At 38.5% G+C, this 13,755-nt stretch overlaps 1 protein-coding gene across 1 annotated transcript; it reads left to right on the forward strand.

The window, feature by feature from the left end:
- Positions 1–645: 645 nt before the first annotated feature.
- LOC120089072 lies at positions 646–13,519 on the forward strand. Its single transcript, XM_039046498.1, has 4 exons — positions 646–789; positions 12,725–12,871; positions 12,923–13,042; positions 13,448–13,519. Exons 1-4 carry the CDS (start codon positions 646–648, stop codon positions 13,517–13,519), a joined length of 483 nt encoding a protein of 160 aa, XP_038902426.1.
- The last annotated feature ends 236 nt before the right edge of the window (positions 13,520–13,755 follow it).

Genomic DNA, 13,755 nt, shown 5'->3' on the forward strand with positions numbered 1-13,755 from the left:
AATTCTTATGTTTTCTTGACGACTATTCAAGGTACAACCAAATTGCAATTGCACCGGAGGATCAGGATAAGACAACCTTCACGTGCCCATTTGGTTCATTTGCATTCCGTCGCATGTCGTTTGGACTCTGCAATGCACCAGGCACTTTCAAACGATTTATGATGGCGATATTTTTCAGATTACTTGGAGGAGTCGGTCAAGGTATTCATGGATGATTTTTTAGTTTTCGACAATAATTATGACTCCTGTTTATCTAACCTTGAGAAAGTCTTGAAGAGATGTGTGGAAACTAATCTTTTTTTGAATTGGAGAAAATGCCACTTTATGGTTAAAGAAGGAATTGTACTGGGTCATAAAATATCGAAGGTAGGATTGGAAGTTGATCAGGCAAAAATCGATGCAATTTCCAAGCTACCTCCACCAGTAAACGTGAAAACACTTAGGAGCTTTCTAGGACATGCTGGGTTCTATTGTAGATTTATTCCCAACTTTTCCCAGATCGCAAGGCCCCTAAGTGCGCTCCTTGAAGCTGACCGTGAGTATGATTTTGATGATGCGTGCACTGAAGCATTCCAAACACTGAAGAATGCACTCATCACCGCACCCATTTTGATTGCGCCTGATTAGATGCAACCATTTGCGTTGATGTGTGATGCTAGCAGCTATGTTGTGGGCGCAGTTTTGAGTCAGCGCAAGGACAAGGTTTTGCATCCTATCTACTATGCGAGTAAAACGTTGAATGATGTGCAGGAGAATTATACAACAACAGATAAGGAAATGCTCGCAGTGGTATTTGCACTAGAGAAATTCTGACAGTACTTAATCGGAACAAACGTTGTGGTGTATACCGATCATTCTGCGATCAAATATCTGATGACAAAGAAGGATGCGAAACCTAGACTGATACGATGGGTGTTGCTCCTGCAAGAGTTTGACCTAGAAATCAAGGACCGGAAGGGCACCGAGAACCAAGTCGCTGATCATCTGTCAAGATTGGAAAATTGTGAGGTTTAGGAGAGATATTGAAGAAAGATTCCTCGATGAGCTGCTGATGTCTGTAGGCATTAATGTTCCCTGGTATGTGGACATTGTGAACGTCATCGTTTGCAGCCAAGTACCAGAGGACTATACTTACCAGCAGAAGAAAAAGCTGAGACATAACGTCAAATTTTATTTCTGGGACGACCCATTCCTATATCGACTTGGACCTGATCACATTTTACGTCGATGCATTTTTTAGCATGAAGTCAAGCACATTCTGGAGCTTTTTCATGAGTCCCCTTATGAAGGACACTTTGGGGGGTAGTGGACCGCCGCAAAGGTCTTACAAAGTGGCTATTTCTGGCCAACACTGTTTAAGGATGCCCATGCCCACGTTGTTCAGGGTGATAGATGCCAGAGAACGGGGAATATGTCTAAAAGAAATGAAATGCATTTGACGTCAATCTTGGAGGTCGAATTACTTGATGTATGGGGAATCGACTTTATGGGCCCATTTCCACCATCAAAAGGTCATCACTACATCCTGGTCGCGGTTGATTACATATCAAAATGGGTTGAGGCCATCGCATGTGCCAAGAATGATGCGGCTACAGTGGCGAAGTTTCTCAAGAAGAATATCTTTGCCCGATATGGAACGCCACGAGCCTTAATCAGCGATGAAGGCTCTCACTTCATCAACCGCATAATCACCAACCTGTTGACTAAATTTAACGTCAGCCATAGAGTTGCAACCGCTTATCACCCACAAACTAACAGGCAGGCAGAGATTTCTAACCGAGAGATCAAAACTATCTTGGAGAAGGTAGTTAGTACCTCCAGGAAGGATTGGTCACCCAAGCTTGATGAAGCACTGTGGGCATACAGGACTGCCTATAAAACTCCAATTGGCATGTCTCCATATGCCCTGGTCTTTGGAAAAGCTTGTCATCTGCCTCTTGAGTTGGAACACAAGGCGATGTGGGCATGCAAGAAGTTGAACTTTGATTTAGCAAGTGCGGGGAGAGTCCGGAAGCTGCAATTAAACCAGTTGGTCGAATGGCGAAGGGACGCCTACGAATATGCCAAGATCTATAAGGAGAGAACTAAGAAGTGGGCCATTCTGAATGTTTAACGCACGTTTGTGATTGTTTCTAGGGAAGTTGAAGTCTCGCTGGTCTGGGCCATTCTGAATCAAGACTATCTTTCCCCATGGCGAGGTGGAACTGACAACTGAAGACGGGGACATCGCATTTAAAGTCAATGGTCAATGGTCAACGGATTAAGCTTTACTATGGAGGCGATGTGGATCGACACATGGACACCATTGACTTGGGAAAGTAGGATTAACCGCTTGCGGGGGATGCTATTATGGTAATTCTAAAAACTTCTTCCAACTAACATCCCTATATCTATGTTTAATCGCTTTCTTTACAGCTTTCATTTACTGCTTTTTAAATTGCGTTATTTACTGCTTATTAGAAGTAGCCTTTAATGCTTTCTGTATTTCCCTTCAATTTAGTTCATTAGTGTAATGCCTTTAACTTGTAGGCATTAGTAGCGGTGTTCTTAAAATTTTTTGTGAATGACTGGATGAAACATTGAACAACGCAAAGTCTTTTCGACTTGCGTTATTGATGAGTTAAAGAAAAAAAGAAAAATAAAAATTGGTATGTAATGAAATGATGGGTGCATTTTGTTATAACAAGATACACCTTGCGTCCATTACACCCAAATGCATTGCACTGAGGGGTGTGTTGCGCGCGTGTGTGTTCTTTTCCTATCCTTAGCAAAAGTTCACTATGTTGAGGTAGTGTTCCGCTGGTAGAAATACCATGTGCCCATCCTCCAGAAATGTGTTGAGTTAAGGGGTGTGTTGCGGGAATACATGCATTGTTGCCCGTCCTCTACAAATATGCATTTGCGTTAATGGAAGCGCAGTGTTAATTTTTAATCGTGCACCCGTCTGAATCAAATTCAAAAGATAAATTCACTTATTATTTTTCTATGTTTAGCTAAATTCTTTGATTCTTTGTACAGGCAAAATTTTTGTCTTGCGATATTTGTAAATATTTGTATACTTAGTTAATATTCAATACAATTCAGTATATATTCTCTCTATATGCCTGTGCCTCTTCTTTATCATCCTTTGTCAACTTTGCGATATTCTTTATCTTTTATCTTTGCATTATTCGTTGCGTTGCCATGATGTAAATATGCATACACTTCGTAACATTTCCCAAACTTTGTCTTTTCTGACTAACAATTAGTTAATTCGTAGCAATGCTTTACCTTTTATCTTTCAAAATTCTACTCAAACCTTCTTTTTGAAATTTTTTCTAAGCGTTTGTCTAGCCTGTCAAAACAATGCAATGAGGACCTTGCACATCTCTAAATTTAGGGGTGGGGAAGGTCTGAGCAGATGAGATCAAGAGTATGCGGTCATTAAGAAAAATGCATTAATTATCGGGAAAAAAAATCATACAAAACTCCAATGTCAACACAAAGGAAAAACTAAAAAACATTCCCAACCTGATAAGAGTTAATTGTGAAAGGAACCTGCTCGTAGTTGGATGTTCGCATGACAACCGTGGGAGAAAGCCAAAACGAAGGTGGGTTTCCAAGAACGACGCAATATGAAAAGAGAAAAACGAGAAAAAGAAAAATAAAAGAATGCAAGAGAAAACTCCTCTGAAATTCATGAGTAAAGTTGAGATTGCACACAACCATGGTTGGATGTTTGCATGTCACCCATGGGAACAAGCCAATACGAAGGGTGTAACCGTGATCAATAGTTTCTAATAAATGACTCAAGATTTGACCACCGCATCCAGACGCATCAAGTTGTTTTGACAAGAAGAGGTAAACATTCTTTTGAAAACTAGAAAAGTATTTTTTAGCAGAAATTTGTTGTATAGAAGAATAAAGTAGGGCTTTGTCATGAATTAACAAGGATAGAAGGAAATTTTGTTGTCAAGTAATGTGCCTAAATGGAGCATTCAGAGCAACCAATCGACACAAAATTTAGGATAGGAATTGAGCATTATTGCCTTAGTAGAAGATATGCTTGAGGACAAGCATATATCAAAATTTGGGGGTGTGATAATTTGTAGAAATACAAGTTATTTATACTGTTTTATTTAGATATTACGGCCAAAAGAGAGAAAAGTTGCGTCAATTGTATAGAAATTAGCTAAGAAATGCAAGAATTATGAATTATCGTAAATACACCACTGATACCATTGTGATGGTAGAAAAGGATGTTTCCATTTTGTTTTGCAGGAAATCAAGTAACCGCATGCATTCATGGCTCAAGATAAAATGAACAACACATCTCTGTTGCATTGCATTCATTAATCAATAATGAAGAGACAATCAACGCAATGATGACGTATGCAACAGCCAATCCAGAGCTTAACTTCAACCACATGCGGTAATAAAAAAAACACCGCATGCAGGCAAACGATCGAAAGATGCAAAAGAGCAACGCAAATTCGGAGGATTCAAACATGTGTATAGCTAACCGTTGTGCATTTCTAACGGGATTGATTGCGTAACAGAAGGAATATTCACTCCACCATTTTTGGAATTTCCTTAACAATAAAGTGGGGTCCACACTGTAGAGAGTCAAAGTTGACCCTATAAATAGCCTCTGAAATTCCATTGCAAAATATACTTGATACGGGCATATTTTGATATTTGTATATTGAGAGAGAGACTGGTCTGAAGAGCCTTATCGCAGAAGATCCGCGAAGATTTAAGAGACAAGACCGAGAGGTGAGTCTCAAGGAAAATCCTTTCAATCGACGCCGTGGAAGCTCTGTACCAAGGTCACTTCTACCGGACGATCAAGCTTGAGAGGGAAGCTATTCTGTTCATCCATTCCATTCGCCGGCAAGCAAATCCACCAACTAGATCTGTGTCAAGATGTTGGCACTCTTCTGTATTTGTTTGTATTTCTTTATCATCAATTGTATTCATCTTCTTAATCTTTATCATTCACACCATGTATCAGACGCTAAATATTAGTATTGAATGTCATGATCATTTTCATCTCCATCTTTCTGTTTATTTTCGTTCCTCCATGAATCGTTTTCTCCATGATGTTTTCTTAATCCCTTGGTATTTAGTAAGAATTAAGCAAGTAAATTAATTTGTGCTAAAGAAATAAATATGTTTAGCTAAAGCATGCTAGACGACATCTTCACCTTTGAGAGCAAAAGTGAAGATGCCATTCCTCTTGTCGAGAGAATGTTAGAAGAATACGTTAACTAAAGCGAGAAATACTTCCAGAGATTGAAGCAACCTTGTGTCACATTACGTGCATCCCTGTTTCACCACAGAGATGTGGGGACGCGGCCGACCACCGAGAGGTGTACGCCAAGGGAAAGCGGAACCTTAGTTATATCTTTAACGCAATTAATGAACTTGCGATGTTTATATTAATTACTCTTCCTATTTCTGATTCATACATAAAGCTTTGTCACCGCATAACACGATCCTTTGTATAAACTTCGCAGTCAGTCTCAAACTCAGTATCATGTATCATGTATCTTGTATCTTGTATCATAATAGCTTAGGTTTACTTATATGCACTTTATTTTTCTATCGCAACTTTATTTTATCTGCAAAATTTTACTTTACCGCACTTTAATTTCCTATACACACATAAAACTTTTATTACTTGTAAAATCGGTCGCATATATCACGAACGTAATGCATTAATAAGCAATCCCTATGTTCGATCTCGGATCACCCCGAGAAACTTGCGTTGGAATTATACTTGGTTTCAACGTAAGGAAACATGTGACAACGCATAGCATACTACAAGCATTTCATTGATAACACATACATCTAGAAGTAGTATCGCATAAAGTGTGCATGAGCAATAACATAGCAGAACATACATTTTCCCATTACAAGTTTATGGCAACATGAACTTGTAGCGCGTTAGCATGCACACTATACGAAATTCAATTTTCAAGTCAACATCCCTTCTCGCCCAACAACAAGAACTCTTCGCCAAAAACACAAACTCTTCTCCCAACAAAAAGCCTTCTTCGACCAGAGAATAGATGCCACAAACAAGCGAGTGGAAGATTTACAACGCATTGTTGCGATGACCAGACAGGTGATGATAAATATTTAGCGCAACATCTATACGATCCACTTAAATCAGAGGCAACTCGCGGAGTGCAACCATGAGTACTTCAACTTCCTGACAGCGTACCTTCATGGTCCCATGGTTCCTCCGCATCTCCAACAACATCTGATTTTTGAAGAAGCTCCTCCCGTACCCCATCAGAATCCTCCTCCGGAACCTCTTCCTCCTTAATAAACTTTACAATTATTTTTTTATTGCGGCCATTCTGTTATTTTTATTTCATTCATTATTTATCTAAATTCTTTGATTCTTTGTACAGGCAAAAAGTTTTATATTGCGATATTTATAATTACTTGTATACTTAGTGAATTTTCAATAAAACTGAGTAGCAATTCTCTCCATATGCCTCAGCTTCTTCTTTATCATCCTTTGTCAATTTTTGCGATATTCCCGATCTTTTATTTTGCGTTCTTCTTTGCGTTGCCATGATGTATAATATGCATACACTTAGTAACATTTCCCACACTTTGTACTTTCTTACTAACACTTAGTTAATTCGTAGCTATAGCAATACTTTACCTTTTATCCTTCAAAATTCTGCTCAAACCTTCTTTTCAAAATTTTGTCTAAGTGTTTGTCTATTCTGTCCAAATAACGCAATGAGGACCTTGTGCATCTCTAAATTTAGGGGTGGGGAAGGTCTGAGCAGATGAGATCAAGAGTACACAGTCATTAAGAAAAATGCATTCATTTCCATTAAAAAAAAATCATACAAACTCCAATATCAGGGCAAGGGAAACTCCAAAAACAATCCCAACTTGATAAGAGTTAGTCGTGAAAGGAACCTGCTCGTAGCTGGATGTTCGCATGACACCCGTGGGAACAAGCCAAAACGAAGGTGGGTTTCCAAGAACGACGCAATATGAAAAAGATAAGAAAAAAATGAGAAAGAAAAATAAAAGAATACAAGAGATAACTCCTCTGAAAAATCAAGAGTTAAAGTTGAGATTGGCACACAACCGTAGTTGAATGTTCGCATGACACCCGTGGGGACAAGCAAAAACGAAGGGTGTAACCATGATCAACAATCTCTAATAAATGACGCAAGATTTGACCACTGCATCCGGACGCATCAAGTTGTTTTTATAAGAAGAGGTACACATTCTTTTTAAAACTAGAAATGATTTTTTTAGCAAAAATTTGTTGTATAGAAGAATAAAGTAGGGCTTTGTTATGAGTTAGCAAGGATAGAAGGAAATTGCATTGTCAAGTAATGTTGCTTAGGTGGAGCATTCGAAGCAACCAATCAACGCAAAATTTAGGATAGGAATTAAGCATTATTGCCTTAGTAGAAGATATGCTCGAGGACAAGCATATATCTAAATTTGGGGGTGTGATAACTTGTAGAAATACAAGTTATTTATACTGTGTTATTTAGATATTGCGGCTAAAAGGGAAGAAAAGTTGCGTCCAATGTATGAAAATTGGCTAAGAAATGCAAGAATTATAAATTATTGTAAATACACCCACTAACAGCATTGTGATGGTAGAAAAATATGTTTCCATTATGTTTTGTAGGAAATCAAGTCACCGCATGCGTTCATGGCTCAAAGAGAAAATGAACGACGCATCTCCGTTGCATTGCGCCCGTCAATCAATAATAAAGAAACGATCAATGCAATGACGGTGCATGCGACACTCGATCCAGAGCTGAACTTCCGGGCACACGATCGAAGATGCAAAAGAGCAACACAATTGCGAAGGATTCTGACGCATGTACAGCTAACCGTTGTGCATTTCTAACGGATTGATTGCGTAACAGAAGGAATATTCACTCCACCATTTTCGGAATTTTTCTTAACAATCAAGTGGGGTCCACACTGTAGAGAGTCAAAGTTGAGCCTATAAATAGCCTCTGAAATTCCATTGCAAAATATACTTGATACGGGCATATTTTGATATTTGTATATTGAGAGAGAGACTGGTCTGAAGAGCCTTATCGAGAAGATCCGAGAAGATTTAAGACAAGACCGAGAGGTGAGTCTCAAGGAAAATCCTTTCAATCGCCGCCGTGGAAGCTCTGTACCAAGGTCACTTTCTACCGGACGAAAAGCTTGAGGGAAGCTTTTCTGTTCATCCATTCCATTCGCGGCAACAAATCCACCATCTAGATTGTGTCAAGATGTTGGCACTCTTCTGTATTTGTTTTTTATTTCTTTATCATCAATTGTATTCATCTTCTTAATCTTTATCATTCACACCATGTATCAGACGCTAAATATTAGTATTGAATGTCATGATCATTTTCATCTCCATCTTTCTGTTTATTTTCGTTCCTCCATGAATCGTTTTCTCCATGATGTTTTCTTAATCCCTTGGTAATTAGTAAGAATTAAGCAAGTAAATTAATTTGTGCTAAAGAAATAAATATGTTTAGCTAAAGCATGCTAGACGACATCTTCACCTTTGAGAGCAAAAGTGAAGATGCCATTCCTCTTGTCGAGAGAATGTTAGAAGAATACGTTAACTAAAGCGAGAAATACTTCCAGAGATTGAAGCAACCTTGTGTCACATTACGTGCATCCCTGTTTCACCACAGAGATGTGGGGACGCGGCTGACCACCGAGAGGTGTACGCCAAGGGAAAGCGGAACCTTAGTTATATCTTTAACGCAATTAATGAACTTGCGATGTTTATATTAATTACTCTTCCTATTTCTGATTCATACATAAAGACTTGCCAATGCATATCACGATCCTTTATATAAACTTCACAGTCAATCTCGAACTCAGTATCGTGTATCATATATCCTGTACCTTGTATCATAATAGCTTAGGTTTACTTTTATCGCACTTTATTTTATTATCGCAACTTTATTTTTCCGCATTTTAAATTCATGTACAAACCAACTCTTTTATTAATTGTAAAATCGGTCGCATATATCACGAACGTAACGCATTAACGACAACAAACCCTATGTTCGATCTCAAATTACTCTGAGAAACTTGCGTTGGAATTATACTTGGTTTCAGCACAAGGAAACTTGTGACAACGCATAGCATACTACAAGCATTTCATTAATAACGCATACATCTAGAAGTAGTATCGCATAAAGTGTAAATAAGCATAACACAACATCCAAATTCCACCTCCATCTTCATTCATCATCGTCCATATCCATATACATTTATGCTTATTTAGAGCTTCATCTACGACTGTACAAATATCTCAAAGAAATTCCTAAGTGTAAAACCTACGGCAAGGTGCATTGATTGAAAGTCTTCAAAAGGGAAGGCTAAACACAAAGCTTACTTAAGTGTTGGTCTAAAAAAGGGAGACTTATGGTAGTAGCTAATATATGCTTTTGTGTCCACAGGATTGACACTAGTGATAAAAGCATATCGACCCTTGAGGAATAGTTCTAAAAGTTGTGAGTGACTAAATATTTATGATGTTTTAACGAAACCATGTTTTAAGAAAGATTATTCTCATGTTAGCTAGTTTTACAAAGTAAATTCGAAGCAAACCATGAGTTATGTTTTAACCGCATGCCATGTATGAAAGTTTAGAAAAACTATTTATGTGTGTTTAATTACACAAAGCATGCGTTAGCATCTTTAAAGACATGTTTTCTATATGCTTTAAATTCCTTAAAGAGGAAGTCATTGTATGACTAGTTTTACTTGAAAGTTGATAACGAGGGACATTTGAGAAGGTATCCGAGGAGCTCGATACTGAAGGACATTTTAAGAAGGTATCTGAGCAAAAGTACCTAAGGCATGATAGTACTTAGTTATGGCCACGTGCATGTAGGTAGTTAAAGTCAGAGATTGAGCAAAAGGGTTCTCTCTTGACTAAGGAGTTGACGTTTGGTTTAAACGACAACAGGATTATTCTCAACTAAGGAACAGTTTAATGTTTTATGAAGAAAATAACTTTATATGCTTTATGCTTGGAAAATGTTTATATTGTAGTATAAGGTTACTGTAGAAATTTATATTTTAGTTTAATTTCTTTATTGAGACTTTTGCATGAGAATCAGTTTCTTTCTTAAGTCACTCACTGGGCTAGCAAGCTCACCCCGTTTTCAAATGTTTTTCTTTCCCCTAAGTAGCAGTCAAATCCTTAGGAGGTAGCTCCGCATCTGCTCTATCACTTGATAACTTGTAGAAATACAAGTTATTTATGCTGTCTTATTCAGATATTGCAGCCGAAAGAGAGAAAATATGCGTCGATTGTATGAAAATTAGCAAAGGAATACAATAATTACAAATTATCGCAAATACACCCACTAACACCATCAAGATGGTAGAAAAAGATATTTCTAATCTGTTTTACAGGAAAACAAGTCACTGCTTGCGATCAAGGCTTAGAGAGAAACTGAACAATGCATCTCTGTCGCATTGCGCCCGTCAATCAATACTGAAGAGACGATCAACGCAATGACGGCGCAATGCAATAGTTGATTTAGAGCTGAACTTCAACCGCATGCGGTAATAAAAACAACACCACATGCAAGCACACGATCGAAAGATGCAAATGAGCAACGCAATAGCGGAGGATTTTGACACGTGTACAGCTGACCATTGTGCATTTTTTACGAATTTATTGCCTAACAAAAGGAATATTTATTCCGCCATTCTCGGGATTTCCATAACAATAAAGTGGGGACCACACGGCGAAGAGTCAAAGCCTTCACCAATAAATACCATCAAAGAATTCACTGAAGAAATATACTTGATACGAGGCTATTTTAATATTTGTATATTTGTATATTGAGAGAGAGACTGGTCTGAGTGCTGATCGGAGAAGATTCGGGAAGAATTAAGAGACAAGGCCGAGAGGTAAGTCTGTAGGAAAATCCTTCAAATCCCCGCCGTGAAGCTGTATACCAAGGTCACTTCTACCGAACGAGTAAGCCTGAGAAAGAAGCTCTTCTGACCATTCATTCCATCCGCCGGCAAGCGTTTTCTTCATCTAGATCTGTGTTAAGACATTGGAACTCTTCTGTATTTGTTTCTATCTCTTATTCATCAATTGTATTCATCTTCTTAATCTCTATCATTCACACCATGTATTAGACGCTTGATTCTACAATTAAATGTCATGATCATTTTCATCTCCATATTTCTATCTACTTCCGTTCCTCCATGAATTGTTTTCTCCATGATGTTTTCTTAATCCCTCGGTGATTACAATGAATTAAACAAGTAAATTAATCTGTGCTAAAGAAATAAATAAGTTTAGCTAAAGCATGCTCGTCGGCATCTTCACCTGTGACAGAAGTGAAGAAGCTATTCCGCCTAGTGACAGTAGGTTGGAAGAATGCGTTAACTAAAGCAAGAAGTACTTCTAGAGATGGAAGCAACCTTGCGTTCATTACGTTCATCCCTGTTTCACCATAGAGATGTGGGAACGCGACCGATCACCGAGAGGTGTACGTTAAGGGAAAGCGGAACTGTAGTTATATCTTTAACGCAATTAGTGAACTTGCGATGTTTGTACTAGTTATCCTTTCTGTTTCTGTTTCGTACATAAAGCCTTGCTACCGCATACCATGATCCTTTGTATAATCTTCACAGTCAGTCTCAAACTCGGTATCATGATCATGTAACCTGTATCTTGTATCATGTTAGCTTAGGTTTACTTTGTCGCACTTTACTTTTATCGCATTTACTTTATTATCGCATCTTAACTTTACTGCACAATTTTACTTTACCGCAATTTTAAATACTTGTACACACAACACTCTTTATTAATTGTAAAACCGGTCGCATATATCACGAACGTAACACATTAACCTAAAATAATCCCCGTGTTCGACCTCGGATGATAACAAGAAACTTGCGTTGGAATTATACTTGGTTTCAGTGCAAGGAAACTTGTGACAACGCATTACTCCACTGCAAACTACAAGCATGTCATTAACAACGCATATTGAGATGTAGTATCGCACATCTTTGTCACCAAGTCTATGCTTTCAACGCGTATACTTGTCCATTCATTCATATCCATATTCGTTCACATGCTGTAAGATATGAACATTGCGTGCACATTACAAACATAAAAAATTTTGTCAAGAAGTTTATGACGCCGTTGCCGGGGAACTGGTAACGAGGACATGAGCTTGTACCATCTATTGTTATATAAAATTTGCGTTACACCACTCAAAGACAAAATTTATTGTAACCCGTTGTTAGGTGATTATTGTAAATATTGTACATAGGTTATAGTTATTCATGTAGGAACATAAGGTTTTGGGTATCGGGAGTTATGAAACTAGTAGTGTAATCCCTGTAAATGTTTTGTGTTTAAACTTAATGTCTTTAGCCATAGTGGCATCCACTATGTATGAGATTGCATATTGGTATCAAGGTTATTTCCACTCGAGTTATTAGGTAGTAAGTGTCAGCAAGAGGGTTGATAACTACTGTAATGTCCTTTCCTAGGCTCAGAGAATAGTCTAGGAAGGGGTCTGACAGTTCTGGTATCAGAGCAAAGGTTTATATCAAACCTAAGGAAGTGTGAAGAGTTAGTTGATACCAGTTGGTATCAAAGCATGAGATTTTGGGTGAAAGAGAGAGTCCATGCATTAGATTAAGCCACATTAGTAAGTCCATAACACGTGTACTTGTTAATTAGGCAAAGATGTTGAGGAAACGTGGCAGGCTGAGCTGGCAGGTAGAGGAGAGGAATGTTGACCCTACAAGTGGAGGCCCTGAAGTTAGATATGAGCCATATCCAAAAGGGAAAGAGACGACTTCTAAAAATGAGTCGAGTACCCCACGGGTAGATGTAGATCCTTAGATGGAGGATCAAATATTTGATTGAATCGCCCAGAGATTGGCGTCGAGTGTAGGATCGATTCAGACCGATCCAGAGAAGAAACACGACGTCGAGAGGTTGAAAGCTTTATGGGCTACGACGTTCGATGGAGCCACAGATCCAGTAGATGCTGAGGTATGGCTAGACTTGATTGAGAAATGTTTTAATGTTATGAGATGCCCTAAGGACTGTAAGGTTGGGTTAGCGGCGTTCTAGCTTCAGAAAGAGGTTGAGAAATAGTGGAAATTGATAGAGGCTAGAAGAAGCAGTTCAGAAGCGACTTGGCCTGAGTTTAGACAATTATTTGAGGATAAATACTACCCTAGTGCTTTTAAAGAAGCAAAGAGGGAAGAGTTTCTTAGGCTGACTCAAGGATCGATGACGGTTGCTAAGTATGAGCAAAGATTTACATAATTATCTCAGTATGCCATTCCGATCATTGCGGAAGAGATGGAGAGATGCATGAGATTTGAAAATGGCCTAAGAAGAAAGATACATACTCTCATTACTTCTACAGCTAATTGGGTGAATTTCACTCAGTTAGTTGAGACCGTTATCAGAGTTGAGTGGAGTGTAGCAAGGGTAGAAATACTCCAGACAGGTGCGAAGTAGATCAAGACACCAGAAGAGACGAGAAGTAAGAGTTTTAGACCTCTGTTCTCTGGATAGTCGGGTATAAAGAGTTATGAAGGCGCGAGCCAACAGGGTTCGAGTCGAAGAAGGTCAAGACCTACAACTGGACCGAGTGGTAGATCGGTAAAAGGTCATGCTAGCGAGTCAGTAGCTAGAACAGGAAGGAAACCACTGTGTGTAAACTGTGGTAAGCGCCATACAGAAGTATGTTATGG

The sequence above is a fragment of the Benincasa hispida genome, chromosome 10 (assembly GCF_009727055.1).
Source record: "Benincasa hispida cultivar B227 chromosome 10, ASM972705v1, whole genome shotgun sequence".
NCBI lineage: Eukaryota > Viridiplantae > Streptophyta > Magnoliopsida > Cucurbitales > Cucurbitaceae > Benincasa > Benincasa hispida.